At 41.3% G+C, this 17,706-nt stretch overlaps 1 protein-coding gene across 3 annotated transcripts in view; it reads left to right on the forward strand.

Moving 5' to 3' along the window:
- The window catches only part of ADAMTS18 (ADAM metallopeptidase with thrombospondin type 1 motif 18), a 195,343-nt gene that overhangs the window by 109,192 nt on the left and 68,445 nt on the right, over positions 1-17,706 (forward strand). The window contains exons 1-3 of one of the 3 annotated variants that reach the window (XM_075765518.1): positions 6,790-7,108; positions 7,267-7,345; positions 9,202-9,518. In XM_075765518.1, the coding sequence (XP_075621633.1) occupies positions 7,007-7,108; positions 7,267-7,345; positions 9,202-9,518 (498 nt within the window). In that variant the 5' untranslated portion in view covers positions 6,790-7,006. Of the gene's footprint in view, positions 1-6,789; positions 7,113-7,266; positions 7,346-9,201; positions 9,519-17,706 lie in introns of those variants that run through there. The other 2 variants (XM_075765520.1, XM_075765519.1) reach the window with 2 other exon arrangements.

Consider the following 17,706-nt stretch of genomic DNA (forward strand, 5'->3'; position numbering starts at 1 on the left):
ACAAAGCAATGCAAACTGATGCTAGCACTTGTGGGAACAAGTCACATCAGCAGAAGTTACCTTTCCAGTCTAGAAATAAAATTAAAAAGCAAGATAAAATGTCGGACTTGGATGAGATGAAGCAGTGCTAATAGGAATGGGGGGAAAAAACCCAAAACAACTTGTAGCCTCTATTGGCTAAACCAAGTATGTTTTGTTTACAGAGATGAAAACAAGAACCAGTAAGAAATGAATGAGGAACCATTTCATCCCAATGTGTGAGTAACCTCATACATTCCTATCATGGAAGACAGAGGTTGCAACTTCCATATGGATTTTCTTTCTTGGCCTGGTTTATCCTTTTCTGGGGTGCAGATGCTGGCTGACTGTAACAAAGACTGGGCTTTCCTTCCTGCACGTGATGCCAAAGTATGTCTGAAACCAATACTACTGTCTTAGAAGTAATTTGCAGGGATTTTAAATATGTCTTTGTGACTCCGTAGGCTACACAGCCTTCCGCGTATAGTGCAAATCAGTACTTATAAAAAGCATTTTCAAAGTGGATCTTTGAACCTGCTGGACTGCACGGTTTCTCCCATGCCATTTTTGATCCATTGTATAAATACAAATTTTGGCACGTGCACGACATTATAAACTGCATAATTGTTTTTATTAGAGTTCTGTGAGTTTGGAGGTACCTGTGCTTTAATTACACTTGGCAAGTTTCCAGGAAAACTCTTCTAAAAAGTAGTGCTTGCAAAGCCCTAGTCGGGCCACCCACAATGACAGCTTTTATTTTTCTTCTATTAGTGATGGACATTTTCATTTAATTTTGATCTGAGTGTGTGACAGAGCCCCCACGTACTGAGCTGCAGCTTCCCCCTGTTCACTTTTCAGCCACAGACTGTCGGGACACTGTGGCAGCAACTTGTGACATTTGGATCCAAGCCAAATGAATGCTATTCGTGGAGTTTTTAGGTTGTCTTTCTTGCTTCCTTGATCTCCCCTCCCCCTGTTAAAAATTGCTGGTGACACTAGAAATGCAAGTCAGTGAATCTCTTCTAAAATCTAAGCATTAGCCTACAGCACTGACTGCAAGAGAAATGCAGAACATTGCTCTGTGAAGTTTCTGTATGTCAGCCGTAAGCACCCAGCACGGAGGTGGTTTTAGTTCCGCTCCTGAGCCCAAATCTCTTGTGTAGCAAGATAGAGCTAGTACAATGGTAACAAGTCAGCAGGATAGCTGGAACTTCATACTCCGTGCCAGAAAGTAGGATGTCCAGCTAGCACAAATAAATGTGTAGAACTAATCAAATTAGGATGGGCATGCTGTGTAATACAGAGAAATGCATGTAAGCAGAAAATTGTGTTTAATATTTGTAATCAAAAGCATTTATTTGGGACTATAACAGCCCAGTGCTACGTGCAAATTGGGTGAGGAAAAATGTAAACATTGTTTCTTTGATTTTGTTGGGAGTTAGGGTACTGCAGGAATGCTGGATCAAGCTCCTTTTCCAGTGGCTGTGATTAAAAAGCTATGTGAAATTAATTTAGAGGCTTATTGACAGAAAATATTACTGTAAATGGTGGTGAAAACCTATTCCACAGAGATTACTCTTTATTACTTGGAGTTTGCCAGAATTTATGGGATGCAATCTGAAAACTGTAGGCTTAGAGACCATTTGAGGAAATAACTTCAGTCCTAACACCGTGTTTTGAGGCTTCTGCGGAAAGCAGAATTTAATACAGAAACTGGTGAGACAGTGGAATTTTATTCTGGGAACTTTCAGGCACTTAAGGAACAGGAATTAATGGAGGAACCACACTAAGTCAACCAGTAGATGTTTTTGTTACTTAAACAATTTCCATGTCAGCTGAAATATAGGTACCCATAAACAGAATAACCAGTGACATGGTATAGCCCATGCCATGTGTCACTGAAGAATGTGATTAGCCATCATGCAAAAGCAACTTTATTACAGCAGCTCATATTATAAACTGAACACTGGTTAGGAATGCAGAAATATGCTTTTGGGAACAGGCTAGACTAGCATTTTCCATTCCTGAGAATACTGTAGTCAGCTTCAGATTTCACAGAAGTAAACAAAGAAGTCATCATTGCTTTTTATGAGAGTAGCCTTTTAAAATTTGATGGTGGTGGGGAAAGGATACAGTGTAGGAGTGGACCTGCTGTTGGTGGGCATTACACTACTGTCTAGTGCTTTATAGACCTACTCCAAGGAAGTAAGAGCAAGTGCTAATGCCATTCGAGCTGGAGGGGCCGCTGGCCAGTGTTCCCAGACCATCAGTCTGTGAGGACGTGTCATGTTCCAGCTGTGGCCCTGTACCATATCTGAGGTGCTCCCTGTGGCAGGGAGGTAGGCCACGAACTATTTGTTTACAAGGGATCTTTCTGGCAGGAAGGATACAGTAGACTGTCTTCTCAGGTTCTGTGACTCAGCCAGATAGAGAAGCTAAGATCATTTATGCCAGCTGAAAGGATTTGGCCTCTTCCTAAACTATATGGTGTTGAGTGGGTTTAGATACTGTATGAATAGTCATGCAAATGTTAATTTGACACCAGATGACTACATCCCTGCAACTACGCTTAATCTCTATGAACCCTTCCATAAGTTTTTTGAGTTACTCTTATTTTGTTCAACTAGAGGTTTAGTCCTGCTACAACTGAGTAACAGGTGCTGAACTCTTTAGACAAATTATATAAATTCACAAAATGCCTTGAGATTACTGAATGAATAATACAGTGGGAAAGAAAAGCCTCCTTAGTAGTTGTGGTATATATGGAGCATAACCAACTTTGGAGTATAACTTCACTTTGGAGCCTCTTCAACTTGGGACAAAGATGAACTTCATGGGTTTTGAAAACTACCGGCTCATTCTAAAGAAGGTAATTTTCATTTGTAAAGGGGTTTCTATGAAGACTTCTCTGCAAGGAGTTTCACCCAGCATGTGGTTAATCGCCACTCACTATAAATGAAGGCAAAGGGCTTCTGTGCTTCCTAAGAGTGAAACATCTTCATGAGGATAAACACAAAGAGAGCATAAAGATTGAGCTGGAAGAATCCTGGGGGGTGCTTACATGTATCTTGAATAACCCAACAAGTATGTCGTTTAGTAAGAAATAGTCACAAAAATGGTCAAGTAGGAATGAACGGTGGCAGAAACTGAATACTGAGTTAGCAAAAACTGTATCTGCTCCAATTATACTATGCATATTCACTCAATATGATGTGACTGCCTGATTAAATCTCACTGCACCATTTTCCCATTGGAAGTACTCTACTTCCAGTCATCCAATCATATAAATTATTCACATTAATTTCTAATGCAAATATATCTGGAGAAATAGTCTAGGTTGACAGCGGAAGAGGTGACAGCTATCTAACAACAGACTTCTGTGAATCATTTACTATCATCTCAGTGGTCACGAATGTCTCACATGGTAAAGAATTTGCTCTAACAAAGATGGCAAAACAAACATGATGGCATTTTTATTCAGGCCATATTTCTTCTGCGTGCCTGTCAGTTGTGTTACTGATAATGTGAGTTCTGCCAGACTCTGTCATGATGGCCATGACAACATAGTTCTTGGGGGAAAAAGTCTACAGAAATTCACAAGAGGGATTCAGAATTAGAAAGAATAGAGTTATTAAAAATAATAATCCATTTCTCTGGTAAGCTAGCAAGTGAAAACAAGAACCTCCAACATATTTGCATCTAGACATCAAGACAATATAGACACTTTGCATGCAGGTGTGATCTGTCTAGGGTGGGTGGAGGAGAAGCCCTGGTGAAAACTTGGGCTCTGCTCTTGTGAGCCTCAGTGTGGCAATGGAAGTGAAGCAGTAACTCACTGCTGATAGAGAGTAGCAAACCCCCTGCTTTCCATTGCAGATACCAGCAAAATCCTGACTTCCTGAGTCATGGTACCATGTTGGTTTTGGCTGGGATAGAGTTTTCTTCATGGTAGCTGGTATGGGGCTGTGTTTTGGATTTGTGCTGAAAACAGTGTTGATAACACAGGGATGTTTTCATTACTGCTGAGCAGTGCTTACACAGAGCCAAGGCCTTTTCTGCTCTTCACCCCACCCCACCAGCGATTAGGCTGGGGGTGCACAAGGAGCTGGGAGGGGACACAGCTGGGACAGTTGACCCCAACTGTCCAAAAGGATATTCCATACTATATGATGTCATGCTCAGTGTATAAAGCTGGGGGAAGAAGAAGGAAGGGGGGACATTCAGAGTTTTTATGGCGTTTGTCTTCTTAAGCAATCGTTACGTGTGATGGAGCCCTGCTTTGCTGGAGATGGCTGAACATCTGCCTGGCGATGGGAAGTGGGGAATTAATTCCTTGGTTTGCTTTGCTTGTGCACACAACTTTTGCTTTACCTGTTAAACTGTTTGTATCTCAACCCATGGGTTTTCCCACTTTTACTCTTCCAATCCTCTGTCCGCCATGCGGTAGTGAGTGAGCGGCTGCATGGTGCTCAGCTGCTGGCAATGCTGCGTAAGGGTGACAAGCTTCTACTGGGTCCCCGCACTTTCTTGTATTCACCAGTAATGGGGGAGTTTCTCATGTAGGTGGAACACAATTATAACAGGTGGATACAAACAAGTAGGGGAAGAAAAAGACCTACTGAAAACATGACAAAACTGATCAGCATAAAAAAGCAATAGCAGCATCCAACCTGACAGGTTAGGGAGAGTAGAGAAGAGTCCAGTAACAGACTATAGTATGGTAATGATTATCTCTGAAGGAATATATGCTTGCTGGTCATCTGAGGTGGGAATTGTTAGAGGGTGGGGGAGGAAAAAAACCCTCTGACTGCATTGTTTACTATACTGCTGACTGTGAAGCTTTATTTCTCTAATGTTTTGCATGGTAACTATGTTTGCACATGGTAACGAGCTGCCTGCAGGATTCTCTGATGTTTATGACCATCACTGCTGGGATCTTGATTGACTTGGGGAGCAAAGTATGAAGTTGTCTGAGCATGTTAACTGATCAATGTTGCTGCCTACAGGCCAAGAAAGGTTGGGGTCCCCTGCCTAATGCCAACTCAGATTTGGACGCATGTCATTTATAGTCATGCAAACCAGTGTCACCTTTTTTTCTTCTTCTTTGATCATACTCAGAAACTATAAATCCCCAGGGTGAAATCTTAAGTCCACAGAAATCAAGAGCAAAACTCCCTTCAGTGATGCTAGGTTTATGGTGAAAGTTGTCTTTTTCTTTCTTGTAATTGCTAGAGAACTGTTTTCATTTCCCTCCCCTCACAGCAAATATAATTTCAGTCTTCACAGTCAGGTAGTCTACTGAGAACAGTCGAGTCTGTCTGTTCAGGGTATGGAGGGCCAATAATAAAATTACAACCCAATAATTTTATATTTTTCTCCTATTATCTGCAATGCACAGCATGTTTTATGTGTTCTGCCCCACTGGGACCATCGTAAACCTGTAGCCAGCTATTTCATTTGAATATACTCAGTGGGAGGTGACAGGTGCACTATTACAAAAAGATCTTGAAACTTTATCATAATATATTCAGCAAGGTGATAATGTAAAACCCACTGGGAAATACAGAGAGAGGTGAAGGAGAAATTCCACACCTGGGAACTCATTTAGTGTTTAAATACAGGAAATGCTTTAGAAGGGAAAATATCTCTGATCTGTCTAATACACTGCCCCAAACTAGTTACCACAAAACCCCTGGTGAAGGAGGAAGATAGAGGAGATGACCTCCAGCTCACCTCAGCTTCCATTGTGCTCTCCAGCTTGTGTGCCAACTGGAGCAGCAAGGCACCTAAAATTGACACAGCTACCTTTTCTTTTCATGGTGTGACCCTGGGACAGGGGAGATTTTGAGAGAGATTGGACTAAGACACATGCTGGAAAACTCTCTAGCACAAAAGGGAGATCATCAGGTGAGGGACACTTCTCCAAGTGCAGCCAAAACCATCAGAAACAAGTTCTGTATTGTTTTCCAACCTGGACTAGTCCCATTCACTTCAATACTTCAGTTTCCTTTGAGATTCTTTAGATCTTTGATCCTTTACTGAAGTTTTCTGTAGAGGGGAAAGTGTAACCTAATAGCATAGACTAGATTAGGAGAGACCAGAACCTGGTGCTGCGTTTGACTCTGTACATGTCAGCCACTGTGTGAAAGTCAGCTCCTTTATGGACATCAGCGTGACTGGTCTTGGCTATCAGAGCTGTATTGTCCTCCCAGGCAACCTAATCTTTGTTTGATTCTTTTGTTTGTTTGCTTGTTTTCCCATGAAGCTACCTTTAAAGATAATAGAAAGTAACAGCATGTTCTCTCCAAGTGAATGGTACTTTGGAAGCTGGATGGCTGACACTGGACTCCTCCTCCCAGCATCCTCACGAAAACTCCGGTCCTTTTGATTAAGCCGTGTGGGTCACCCCCCCCCCCCCCCCCCCCCCCCCCCCCCCCCCCCCCCCCCCCCCCCCCCCCCATTTTTTGCACCCCTCCTGCCCCAGCGAAGGTGCCCCCGATCTCTCTGCAGCTCACCACAGGTGTGCCAGCACTGGCGCTGCCCTTGCCCAGCCCACCCGCTTCCTCGCCTCCCCCGAGGTCGGGGCGGGGGGGAGGGGGCCGCAAGCCACCCCCTTTCCCAGGTGCCTCCCCGCCTGCACCGCGAGTCTCGGCCCCGGCCCGGCCCCGCCGCCTCCCCATTGGTCCCGCCCGCTCCGCTGCGCGTCGCCCCCCGGGCGGCGGCCGCGCCGAGACGCGGCGCCGGAGGCAGCGCTGCCCCGCGGCGGCGGCGGCGGCGGCGGCTTAAAGCGTGCGCGCCGGCGGCGGCGAGGGCGCGCTCACCTGGGCGCCGCTCCATGGGCTCCGCCGCCGCGCACGGCGGGGGCGCGGCGCTGCGAGCCGGCCGCCCGAGCTGCTGCGGGACAGAGCCCAGGTGACCATGCGGGGGATCCGGGCTCGCCCGCCGCACGCTTCGGGGAGCAGGTAGCACACCAGGTGCACGGCGGAACATGGACTGTCTCCTGCTTGTCGTCTGGACTTTACCAGTTGCGATTCTCAGCGGCAGCTCCATGCAATTCCCGACCCTTCCGTGGCTTGGAAGCACTGTAAAGGCAGGTCGAGAGCACTTTCTTTTGCAGTTGCCTAGTGTACTTTTATACCAGGTTACTGCACAGTTTCTGGTGCCTTGTCTTTCTGTCTTCCCTTGTCAAGTAAATCTTGCCCAATACTCCTTTTCTCTCTCTCTCTTTTTTTTTTTTTTCTCTTGCAGACCCTTCAGCTGTGCTGCCTCTGTTGCATGTCTCATGCAGCAACTTTAACCAGTGACAGCATCAGTGAATTGAATCATGGTTTGTATAGCTCTTTCTGTGTCTGTGTATATGAACATTTGCATGGATGCTTTTTTTGGTGGACTGAGCATTTAAAGGGAAGAAGACACAGTGTTTGGGGAACATAAAGTGAAAGCAAGTTGGCTGCTGTAAAATAGCTAACCATAGGCAGAGATTAACTTGTTAAGCCCTGTGTGCAAAAGCTAAAAGAAACGAGATGTAACAGCAAAGCAAATGAATGAGATATAGTAAATACATCCACATTTACATGTGCAATTAGCAAGATGAATGTGTACGTAGCCAAAACAACAAAACCTCATGTGTCTGTTATGGAAGCAGTGAGACAAAAGTAAGGAAAAGATTTGAGTGGGAGAGCAGAAGAAGCTATGCAATGCAGGCTAAGGGAAAACAAACCTGGAGAGAAAGGACTCGTGTGAGTGAGAGCTCAGGAGCTGTTTGTTCCCAGGTTGCAGACACTAACACTTAGATGCTGATGACTTTGGGAGGTTTGAAGTGCAGTATGTGCTTTTTATTGGGTGCAAGTGGAAACAAAGTACAATAGGAACCACACCAGGGTGCAGAAAGGAAAGCCCTCTTGTACCCTATCGTCTGCTCACAGGGGGATTCCCTCTCTCCAGCAGCTGCTTGCATTTTTTGGCCACCAGCCTGCTTAGAGTCCTCAACTTCTGCCGTTTATTAACACCACTCAAGGAAAGTGAAAGTTCTTGATGTATTGTTTCCACTGTCTAAGGAAAAACAACCTATCACTGGTTATGTTTTCAGCTTAATGTGTGTCCAATAAAGTCTATTCAGGCAGAGAGATTGATAGTTTTTGCAACATCTGTTACAACACAAGAAGGAGGGGGGTTTCTTCTTTTTTAATGGTGTTATTTCAATTTAGGAAGAGAAATGAGTTGTTTTACTGTCAAATGCATGGACATCTTTAAGTATTCACAGAGAAATACAGCTCAAAAATGAAATGGGGTTGGGAAGCAGTTTATTCAGCATAATTACTCATATAACCAGGAATAGGTGCAAAGGTCCTGGTTCAGCAAACAGCTAAAATTCAGACCCAGCTTCCAGGATACAAGTAATCCCTATATGGCTGGATCAACAGCAACGTAATGTGCTTCAAGCTAGGCACCTGCTTATGCAGCTAGGTGAATCATGGCCTCTGTTTCTTCCTTTCTTAGGTGGTCGTGAGTAGATCTTAGTCTTCTCCTCACACATAGTTTTGCACAGATTTTATCCAAAACAGTAAACTTCTTTGACATGCAATTAGCAATGGCTGACTAAAGGTTATTAGGTAGGATGTAATCTCCTTCTTCTGAAGGTCGGTTACAATTTGAAACGCAGTCTAATCAAGTCACTACAAAGAGATGAGATCTTACTCAGTTAAGGCATTAATAAATTAATCCTTTAATCCATTTGAACAAGTGGTACAGTTCTACAAAGTCTCAGCCATGGTTACCCCTACAGTGATACAATATTTGCTGCATTCTTAGGAAGGAAAAAAACCCCCTCAAACCAGAGCAGCCTTCACATTTGACAGCAATTAATACAGGGGGAGGAGAAAATCTACAGATCTGCTGGTGATGACAAATGTCTTCAGAAGAGCGATTGTGGGAATGTTCACAGCTATGGTAGTTAGTCTGTACCTCTCAGTGGGGCAGAAAGGAAACAAACACTGTTTGAGAGCCTGTGAGACTTACAGGGGTGAATTTATGCAGTCAAGCCTGTACGCACACAGCCTGCAGAGCTTTCAGGCCATTCCCTAAATGAGGAATGCTTCATGCCATAGTGAAAGCCTGATGCTTATGGTGTTGTTGGATCCTTGCTGGATACAAAAGGTGATGGCTAACGTTTTATCGTTACAGATTATGTATTTGTGACACCTGTCAAAGTGGATTCCAGTGGATCGTACATTTCACATGATGTTTTGCACAGTACTAGGAGAAAGAGATCAACTCAGAGTTCAAAGAGTTCCTTGCACTACAAATTTTCAGCATTTGGACAGGAACTTCACTTAGAACTTAAGCCTTCGACCATTTTAAGCAACAGTTTTATTGTTCAGGTACTCGGGAAAGATGGAGTCTCAAATTCTCAGGAACATGAAATTGAGCAGTGTTTCTACCAGGGATTTATAAGGAATGATAGCACCTCTTCGGTAGCAATATCTACATGTGTAGGCTTGGTAAGTGTTTATTTAAACAAATCAGCATTAAAAGTATTTTCATATGTGGAATAGTAGCTGGAGGTATGAAATTCACGATACAGTACACCATTTGTTGATTTTTCGTAACACCACTAGTTGCTATTGCATTTAACAGAGAGGTTTAGTTATAGTCAATCAAGTGCAACACACATTTGTATTTTTTGATCACAGTCCTTCAGGAAAAAAACACCGAAGACTGGTAGTCCTCATAATTATCCCATAGCAATTTTCATTTGTTATAGTTTGTGATAGTTTATGCATTTTTGCTTGCTTTTAAGTAAATGCTCTTCCTGCCTTTGTGAACTACTATGAATAAAGAAAAAAAAAAAATCCATAAGCTTATGAGGAAAAGTATTGCACCTTTGAGGAAGGGTGAATTTCCTAGCTGAGCAGGAATTGTGAACCAATTTTCCTTTGTTTCCTTTGACAATTCCAGCCTTATTCGGGTTTATAAGTCTTGATTAGTTGATCTCTTATGAATGTGTTAAATATCATCATTGCGTATTTTCCATTTATGGCTGTTATCCAAGTTCATGAAAAATTTTTACTTACAAATTATTTTTTCAAAATACATTTGACAGTGCTCATTGCCTGCAGAGAAGTCTTTACTGATGTAATTCAGAAGAATCATGTACAGAATTAATAGCCATTGATGTTTTTTAGGCTTAAACCCTTGCACTTGCAAAGCAATCTCCTATGGATGCAGATGAAAGCAGTGACATTTGATAGTGTTAGGTATATGAAGCCCTCTGTATGCTTTGTGGTTGTCTAAGGTCCAGAGGATATGTTGGGTCACCCTCTAGAAATCTGTTTTGCAAAGGTACTTGTCCATAAGGGCTATTAAACTGTGTGAGGGGACCAAAAAAGGAGCACTTGAGACACCCAGTGTTTCCTTTGAAATAGTAATCAGTGACTTGAGAAGAGGGTGGTTCATTAGGAAGAGCTGTTGAATACTGATGCCTGGTTGAAGGAGTCTGGATTATATTTTGAATGCTGTACTTTTTTTTTCAGCAAGTTAGAGGAATTAGTATTTTACAGTTAATTTGAACAGTGGCAAATGTGAGTTTGCAGCCAGTGCCAGGAACTGGAATGAAGCTTTTTTTGTTGTTTTTTTAAGTTGTGTTTGTAGTGCTGAACTGTTAATATCTGATGTGTTTAGTTGTCTCTGTGGAAGCTTCATTTTCAGAGCTACTAGCTTTTACCATATTTATTCAGAAAAAAAGCTGTTTTCCCTTATTGTTGTGTTTGTCTTTTCCTCTGAGAGAAGCACTCTACCTACACACAACAGTTACAGTTTGGGTGATCTCCCCTGTTTGGTCACGTTTTGTTTTTTAACATGCTTGATGAGCTAAGTGAAGCTGGGCTTGTCAAGTCTTGTCTGGAGAAGGAAGGTTCAAGTCTGCCTCAGGTCACAGAGAAACAGAATGTAGTGATCTTAACTGAGACTGAAATGGATCTTTTACCACTGTCTCGACATAGAGATTGTTATGACTGGTAAGCTTCACTTAGAAAAGATCCAAAAACTGATCAAAAGAGAATAAATATTGTGGCATGAACAAATTTATTATGACAGAACCTTTTTCAGTACCTAGATTATCACCAATTGGAATCTCTCTCTTTCTTTAATTGGTTCCAAGGCTCAATAGATTTCACCTTAACTTGTTATTTTAAAGTGGTAAATGAAGTAAACCTTTACTTATAGTTGTCTCCTGCAGAGTAGGTATCACAAATGAAGTATTATTGTTCCTTTCTCCCTATCCATTTATTAATTTCCATGCACTTAATGAATCCCAGGCAAATTATCAACAGGATTATTAGTCTTTCTGTTTGTAAGGCTGCCTTCTTAAAACGATGTCGTCAGCTGTCTGTAATGACAACCACGTCATTTTTTACTGTGATCCAAATTCAGTAATCATATGTTAAGTCTGGACGCTGTGCTCTGATCAAGAGAACCTTGTGAATAGCTTCTATATCCTCTTTGCACCAACTACTTTTGTCACTTGGTTGCCCTTCTTTCCTATTTGCTTTGTTCACTGCAATTAAACCGAAAGTGGTGTTTCTTCTATATGGTTGGTAGCACTAATCTTTCCATTGTTCCTTTCATTAGCAATAGCTTCTCTACAATAAAACTGCAGTGACCCATTCTTTCAAGCCTGGAACACCACAATGTGATTTGGAAGCAATTGCATTTCAATAGAATACAGGGACTCTTTGATCTAATTTTTTGGATGACCTAGAGTATTCAGTCATTCAGCTGTCTGTTATCTGCCATTGCCTGGAGAGTAGACTTTTGAGAGAGTCTATATGAAATGGTTTCTTAGGCAGGGTGACCTTAACACTGGAAAGGAGCAAGAATTTCTTGCTTTAGTATAGATCTATCAAGATACGTGTGTATCTTACTCACGTTTTAATAGCCTAGTTGACAGTAAGGCCCCACACTTTTATGTTCATTCGTTGATTTGAGACCAAATGTTTCCATCAGTCAACACAATTTTCTTGATGTGTCAGAAGGCAAAACTGGATCTATGCTCTTTATCTGAATAAGTACTCTAATACATTAAGTTGGCATTTTAGGAGAATGCGTAGAAGTTTGCTATGAGTACTGTCTCTTGCCTTTTCATCATCAAAGTGTTTAGGTACTTTGATTTTCAACAGGAAACTTGCTTTCTTGTGTCTTCTGCCCTTTCCTGCGTCAGTCAGCATCCTTTACTTACTGGAGTGTCTGTTATGCAGCAAGAAAGCTGTGATTTTTATTTTTTTTATTATTATTATTTGAAATGAAATTAAACTATATGCAAGAAATCTTGTTTAGATCTTCCTAAGTGTCATCAGTGCCATCAGGCATTGAGTAGCAGCAACATACTTATTTAGCGATAAAAGAGTATGACAGATTTGTTAAAATTCAGGCTTATGATGTACATCACACAGATTTGCTCAGTCATTTTATCTTGGAGTTTCCTTCAATCCCTTGTGCTCTCCCAGTTGATAAATCCAGGCCACCGGTTTGTCTTGCTGCTTCATCCTCTGTTTACATTCTCCAATTTAAAATTGTTCATTCTTCCCAAATTAATTTTTTGCAAACTCCTGGCTTGAGCTAATTCTTAGTTGTTCTAATTATATGTTTTTATTACTATTATTATTTAGTAATATATTATTACTTATAATTGCCTTTAGCTATCTATCTGGGAGGCAGACCATGCCAAATCCACAGAATGCAAGGGGGTTTCGGTTTTTCTGAAGGAGATAGTACTGGTCATTGTTAGAATAAGAAATTGCTTTTTAGGACTTACTCAGTGTGGCTGTATCTGTATTCCTACCTCATTCTTCTTGCCTCATCCACATGTTGTGCTATCTCATCTGCATTAAAAACACATATCTATTGTAGGTTCACCATCTTTAACTCCTCTTTCATGATGACATTGTCTCTGAAAGCCTTACTGCTGTCTTCCTAGTCTGTGTATAAAGTATAGTTTTTGTCTCACTTTATATGCTAGTTTTTGTCTCCTTTCTGTCTCCTTATGTGCTGCTTATGTTAGGTCTACATATACATAATCTCTCGTATAAAGTGAGTTGTTTGCAGTCCCACAGTAAATCAGGGCAGAATACAAGAGAACCCCAGAGTTGTCAGTAGGCCAGTTGTGTTGTAGAGACATTCTTAAAAGTAATTTAAAACTGTGCATTTAGGAGCAGAAGTCACATTTTCCCTTGTGGACAAGAACAAAGTCAAACAAGTTTACATGTATTCCAATATGCAACATAGAAAATAGTGAACATATTGAATGAGTAGTTTTTAATGTAGTGTTCGTGGGGATGTTGGTGCTGTTTGGTGGAGGAGAAAGGTGAGGGTATATAGCAAGTACAAAACACGTGCACCCAGAGGAAAGAAACATATGTACAACATAAAGGAACTCTCCTACCATTAAATCACAGAGGAGACATACATGTGTATTTTGGGTCAGAGAGAAAATCAGTACAGTTCAGTGGAACAGTTCAGGTCTTTTGAAACTATATGATACACAGTTTTATTGTTCAGCCCTAAGCAAACGCGGTAGCATGGAGGCCTGAGAGGCTGCACCTGCCTACACTAGAGGTGAATGTGGGCCATTCTTTCCCTTGTTAGAAGAGTGGAGTCAGCTTCATGCACTAGCTGGTGCCATCCTTTGTTTTTGGTAAGATGTGATTGAATCTTTCATTATAAGGGGCCTCTTTCTCTTGTCTCAAGTTCTGTTATGTTTGTTAGTGTCTAGTCAAGGGAAGAGAAAGAGGAGGGAAGGATGAATCATGTTACACTCACTGAGCTGTCAGAGGAATCTACGACTGGAGAAAGGGTTAGATGTAGCACTGAGAGATAAACAGGAGATGTATTAATTCAGTGGAAGTTGTGTGTGCATGTCTGAGGGCAGGACTTTGCTCAAAGTATCAAAGAAGCCACAAAATTAAAGCTTCTTAACACAGTCTGGCCACCTAAGAGGCAGGCAAGGCAACTCATGTACCCGTTCTTTGTAGTAGTTTAATTGCACCCTGTATTAGCATTATTTAAGTTCATGCTAACAACAGCCTCTTATTCCTAGAGCTCACACTTTAAGTCCAATTAAATATGTTGAGACAAATCCCAAGGTTCTTATGCAGACAAACTCCCATCAAAATCAGTGAGCCGGACTGCTGGTAAAAGTACAAAATAATTGCTGTTCACAATGAGGTTCCTTTAGAAACCTACAGCTGTAAAAATATGACAAAATTTGGCCCAGTGGGACCTTGAAGAGAAACTAAGTACAGAACTGGTGATTTCACTAATTCTCAAAACTATTTTTAGTCCATCCACAAGTCAATATACAAATTCTACGTTTTCTGCCATTATACCAGCACAACATGAACAGCATCTGGCATATGACTTCTTTGACTTTCTTTATATTCACACACCATTGCATCTCCATCCTTAATAAAACACAAACCATGTTTTACAGGATGATCATTTGGTCCACTGTTTTGATGGACGTTTTGCCATTATTCACTCCATAATATGGTAAAGATGAAAATAAGCAAAAATCTTTACAGGAACATGAGGTGACAATGGGAAAAAGCCATGTGCTTGAAGATATTTTAAATTGTACTAGACAAATATAAGACACCATTTCTAGTCACAGCCTTGAATTGACTGCTGATGGGGAATGAATTGTGTGATTAGATTATTGATTGCTCTTCTCCATATCTGTCTGATAAGCTTTGTGTTTAACTCTGGCTTTAGCTCTGAAAGACAAAGACAGTGTTATCCCAGGCATTTTGACCCTACTGATTTCTGATGGGTAAGAAATGGAATTAAAGAGGATTAATGATGGAGAAATAATCTGCTTCTGCTGGACAGGAAAAGTAATAGAGGTTGCATTTCTTCCAGGTTTTGCATTAAAAAAACCCTGGAACCCTGGAACATACATTGAGGAAATACTGTGTCACTGAGAGCACTTTGGCTCTGTCAGCCTGAACACAGCGGGCTGCGGACGTAGAACAGCTCACAAGAGTGCCCACAGGAGCTGGTCCTCTCAGTCATTTTTTGCCTCCTCCATTATTGCTCAGCTAGCAGTAAGAGCATGGAAATTGTCTGCCAGTGTGTTTCAGACTAAACTTCAGGCTGTTGCGAGCTCTGCTACTTGCACCTTTAAAGCAATTCCAGAAACGGGGAGCCATCCATTTGCACATAGATAGGCAGTTCATCCTGGCCTTTCTTGTTAAGCAGCAGTCCTATCATAACTTCTAAAGGAATTAGTAGGGTCTATCTATACTTGAAACATCAGCATTTTTCTTGCTGTAGCGAAGCCTTTCCACAGAGCTTAGTTCCCACACTTTCCCTAGTCTGTTAGAGAGACGCTTATAGTCAAATGCCCTCGTAAGGGTCAGGAGAGGATGACCTGTCTGCATAGACTTGACCTCTTCATAACAGGATGTCTTTGATGTAAATGAGGATTTTTATTTTAAGCGCCACTATTTTCATTTGGACCATACCTTCTCTGCTGCTGAGATGCAACATATTTTTTTCTGCATAGCTGCGAACTGCTGAACGTCTAAAATACTTCTCTTTTTAGAGGCAGATTCTAATAACTAATAGCGCCTTTTGGTCACTAATAATTAACCAGAACAAGGTTTTATTTCTGTCTTTTTCCCCTTCTTCCTCCACTTCAGAAGTGTTTGAGGAAGATACCAGATTTGCAGACCTGGAGTGTAAAGGCTTTTGTTTACCCAAAACACAATGACTGTCTGTGAAACTGTAGTTCAAGTCCAACTCAAGCCTCCCACTCCTAGAGCTCTGCATCTGACACATAGCAGTAGAGTGGGTAGAAAGCACAGGAGTATTTTGGTTGTGCCCTGGCCCTGCCACAGAGTCCACTTAATTTGAGCAAACAGTGGTATCAAACCTGCTCTTAAGCATTTTTTTTTCTGAAGCTTAGCCTCTCTGCAAAACCAGTGCCCTGATTATCATGACAGCTTTGTGATTTGCACACTTGTACTTAGTTGGGAGCTTGACTTTGATTCTACGTAGGCTGCCCAGTCATAACCAGTCTGGATGGTCACGGTTTTGAAATTTGTCATCCGTGAACGGGGACAAGATAAAAGCTGGGGCCATGCTAGGCAAAGGCGTCCACAGCTGTGATGCCAGTAATATATTGGTCAATTTTGTAATGGTCTTCTCTCAGTGACTTGGCAGGAGAGGGGTTAAACTCAGTTATCTCTGCAGTGAGAGCTAGCAGTGGATCTACAGTGAGTTATATCAGCTGAAGCTCAGACTTCAGTATCTCTTCTAAAACCCACTCATTTTGTGTTAGGAAGGCTCTGACTAGCCCTTAAATGATATCTGAATTGAACTGTAGTGGGTAATTACATTACAAACAAGGTTTTCCTCTGTCTTTTTGATCATGTCCCTGGGAGCAGAAATGTTGGTTCTTTCTTGCCTTTTCTTATCCCATTTTAATCCCAATTCTGTTGCTGCAGGTCTACCATAAATTACAGTATGCTAAAGGAATTTCCTATTGATTTGCTCTGACAGTGATTTGACCGGCTATGTGAATAGCTGATGGAAGCAGAACTTAACTTTGGTTCAGACAGTAGAGCATTGACTAAAGCTTTGAGGTAAACATTTACAGAATAAACCTGAAATCATAATGCCTTGCAGTTCGGCACAATTTACAAACATGTATTAATTAAGCTTCAGTACTGGCTTTACTGTGTGTTAGACCAGAACAGCATCCTGGCTCATAATAGGTTGACATCAGTAACCTTTTATTGTTTATCATGCTCGGAAGTCACTAAGAATGAGGGTGAAGAAATGTCAAATAATCAGGTCATATGCAAGTGAATGAGTCTTGATGGTTGAAGCTCAGTACCGTGGGAACCATTATTGCCCAGAGTAATTTCTGGAACATGAGAGTTAATTTCTTTTTTACAATGTTAGTTCATAAGCTGGGGAAATCTGCAAATGAGTTGTACAGTCGGATGAAAATCCTTATCCTGAATCTCATATGTGGCTGCCCAGCTAGTTCCTGCCAAAAAATAGTAAAAGAAAAAAATTTGATGACAAAGATAATAGCTCTTGAAGTTATTCTTACTGGAATAACAAGGCCCAGCACAAACCTGCTTAACAGAAGAGGAAGCTGAGGCAATAAAGTGATATTTACTTGCACAGACAATAGGGCGTTGCCTTTTCACTCTTCTGTGGCATTAGCATTTCTAGCTGCCCCACTATGTACATAGCACACTCATGGTTTTTTATTCTTTGAGGACTGGATTCTTGCTGTTCACAGTGGGATCACTTGAATGCTTGTGCCTGCCTGCCTGCCTAATATATGTTAATTGAAGGACTTTTGTGTCTCAACATCTTTATTAATATTAATGGAATGAGATTTTTAATGGACCATACAAAATATGCTTGACCTAGCTTGAGCCCTCACTTTTGTTTTTATACTCTGCAGCACAATGTGGCTTCCAACTAATTTAAGAATGTAATATTATATTCTGTGGCAGAATACACAAACTAATGAAACATGGATTACTCTTTAGATCTGCAGTTTCTTTGCCATCAGATATAAAATTTATATAATGCCAGAATAATTTTTTTTTTTAAATCATGAAATTAAAAACAGATTTGCTTTTTCTTCATGCAAATTATTGTATGTTAGTG

This window comes from Balearica regulorum, chromosome 13 (genome assembly GCF_011004875.1).
Source record: "Balearica regulorum gibbericeps isolate bBalReg1 chromosome 13, bBalReg1.pri, whole genome shotgun sequence".
NCBI classification, from domain to species: domain Eukaryota; kingdom Metazoa; phylum Chordata; class Aves; order Gruiformes; family Gruidae; genus Balearica; species Balearica regulorum.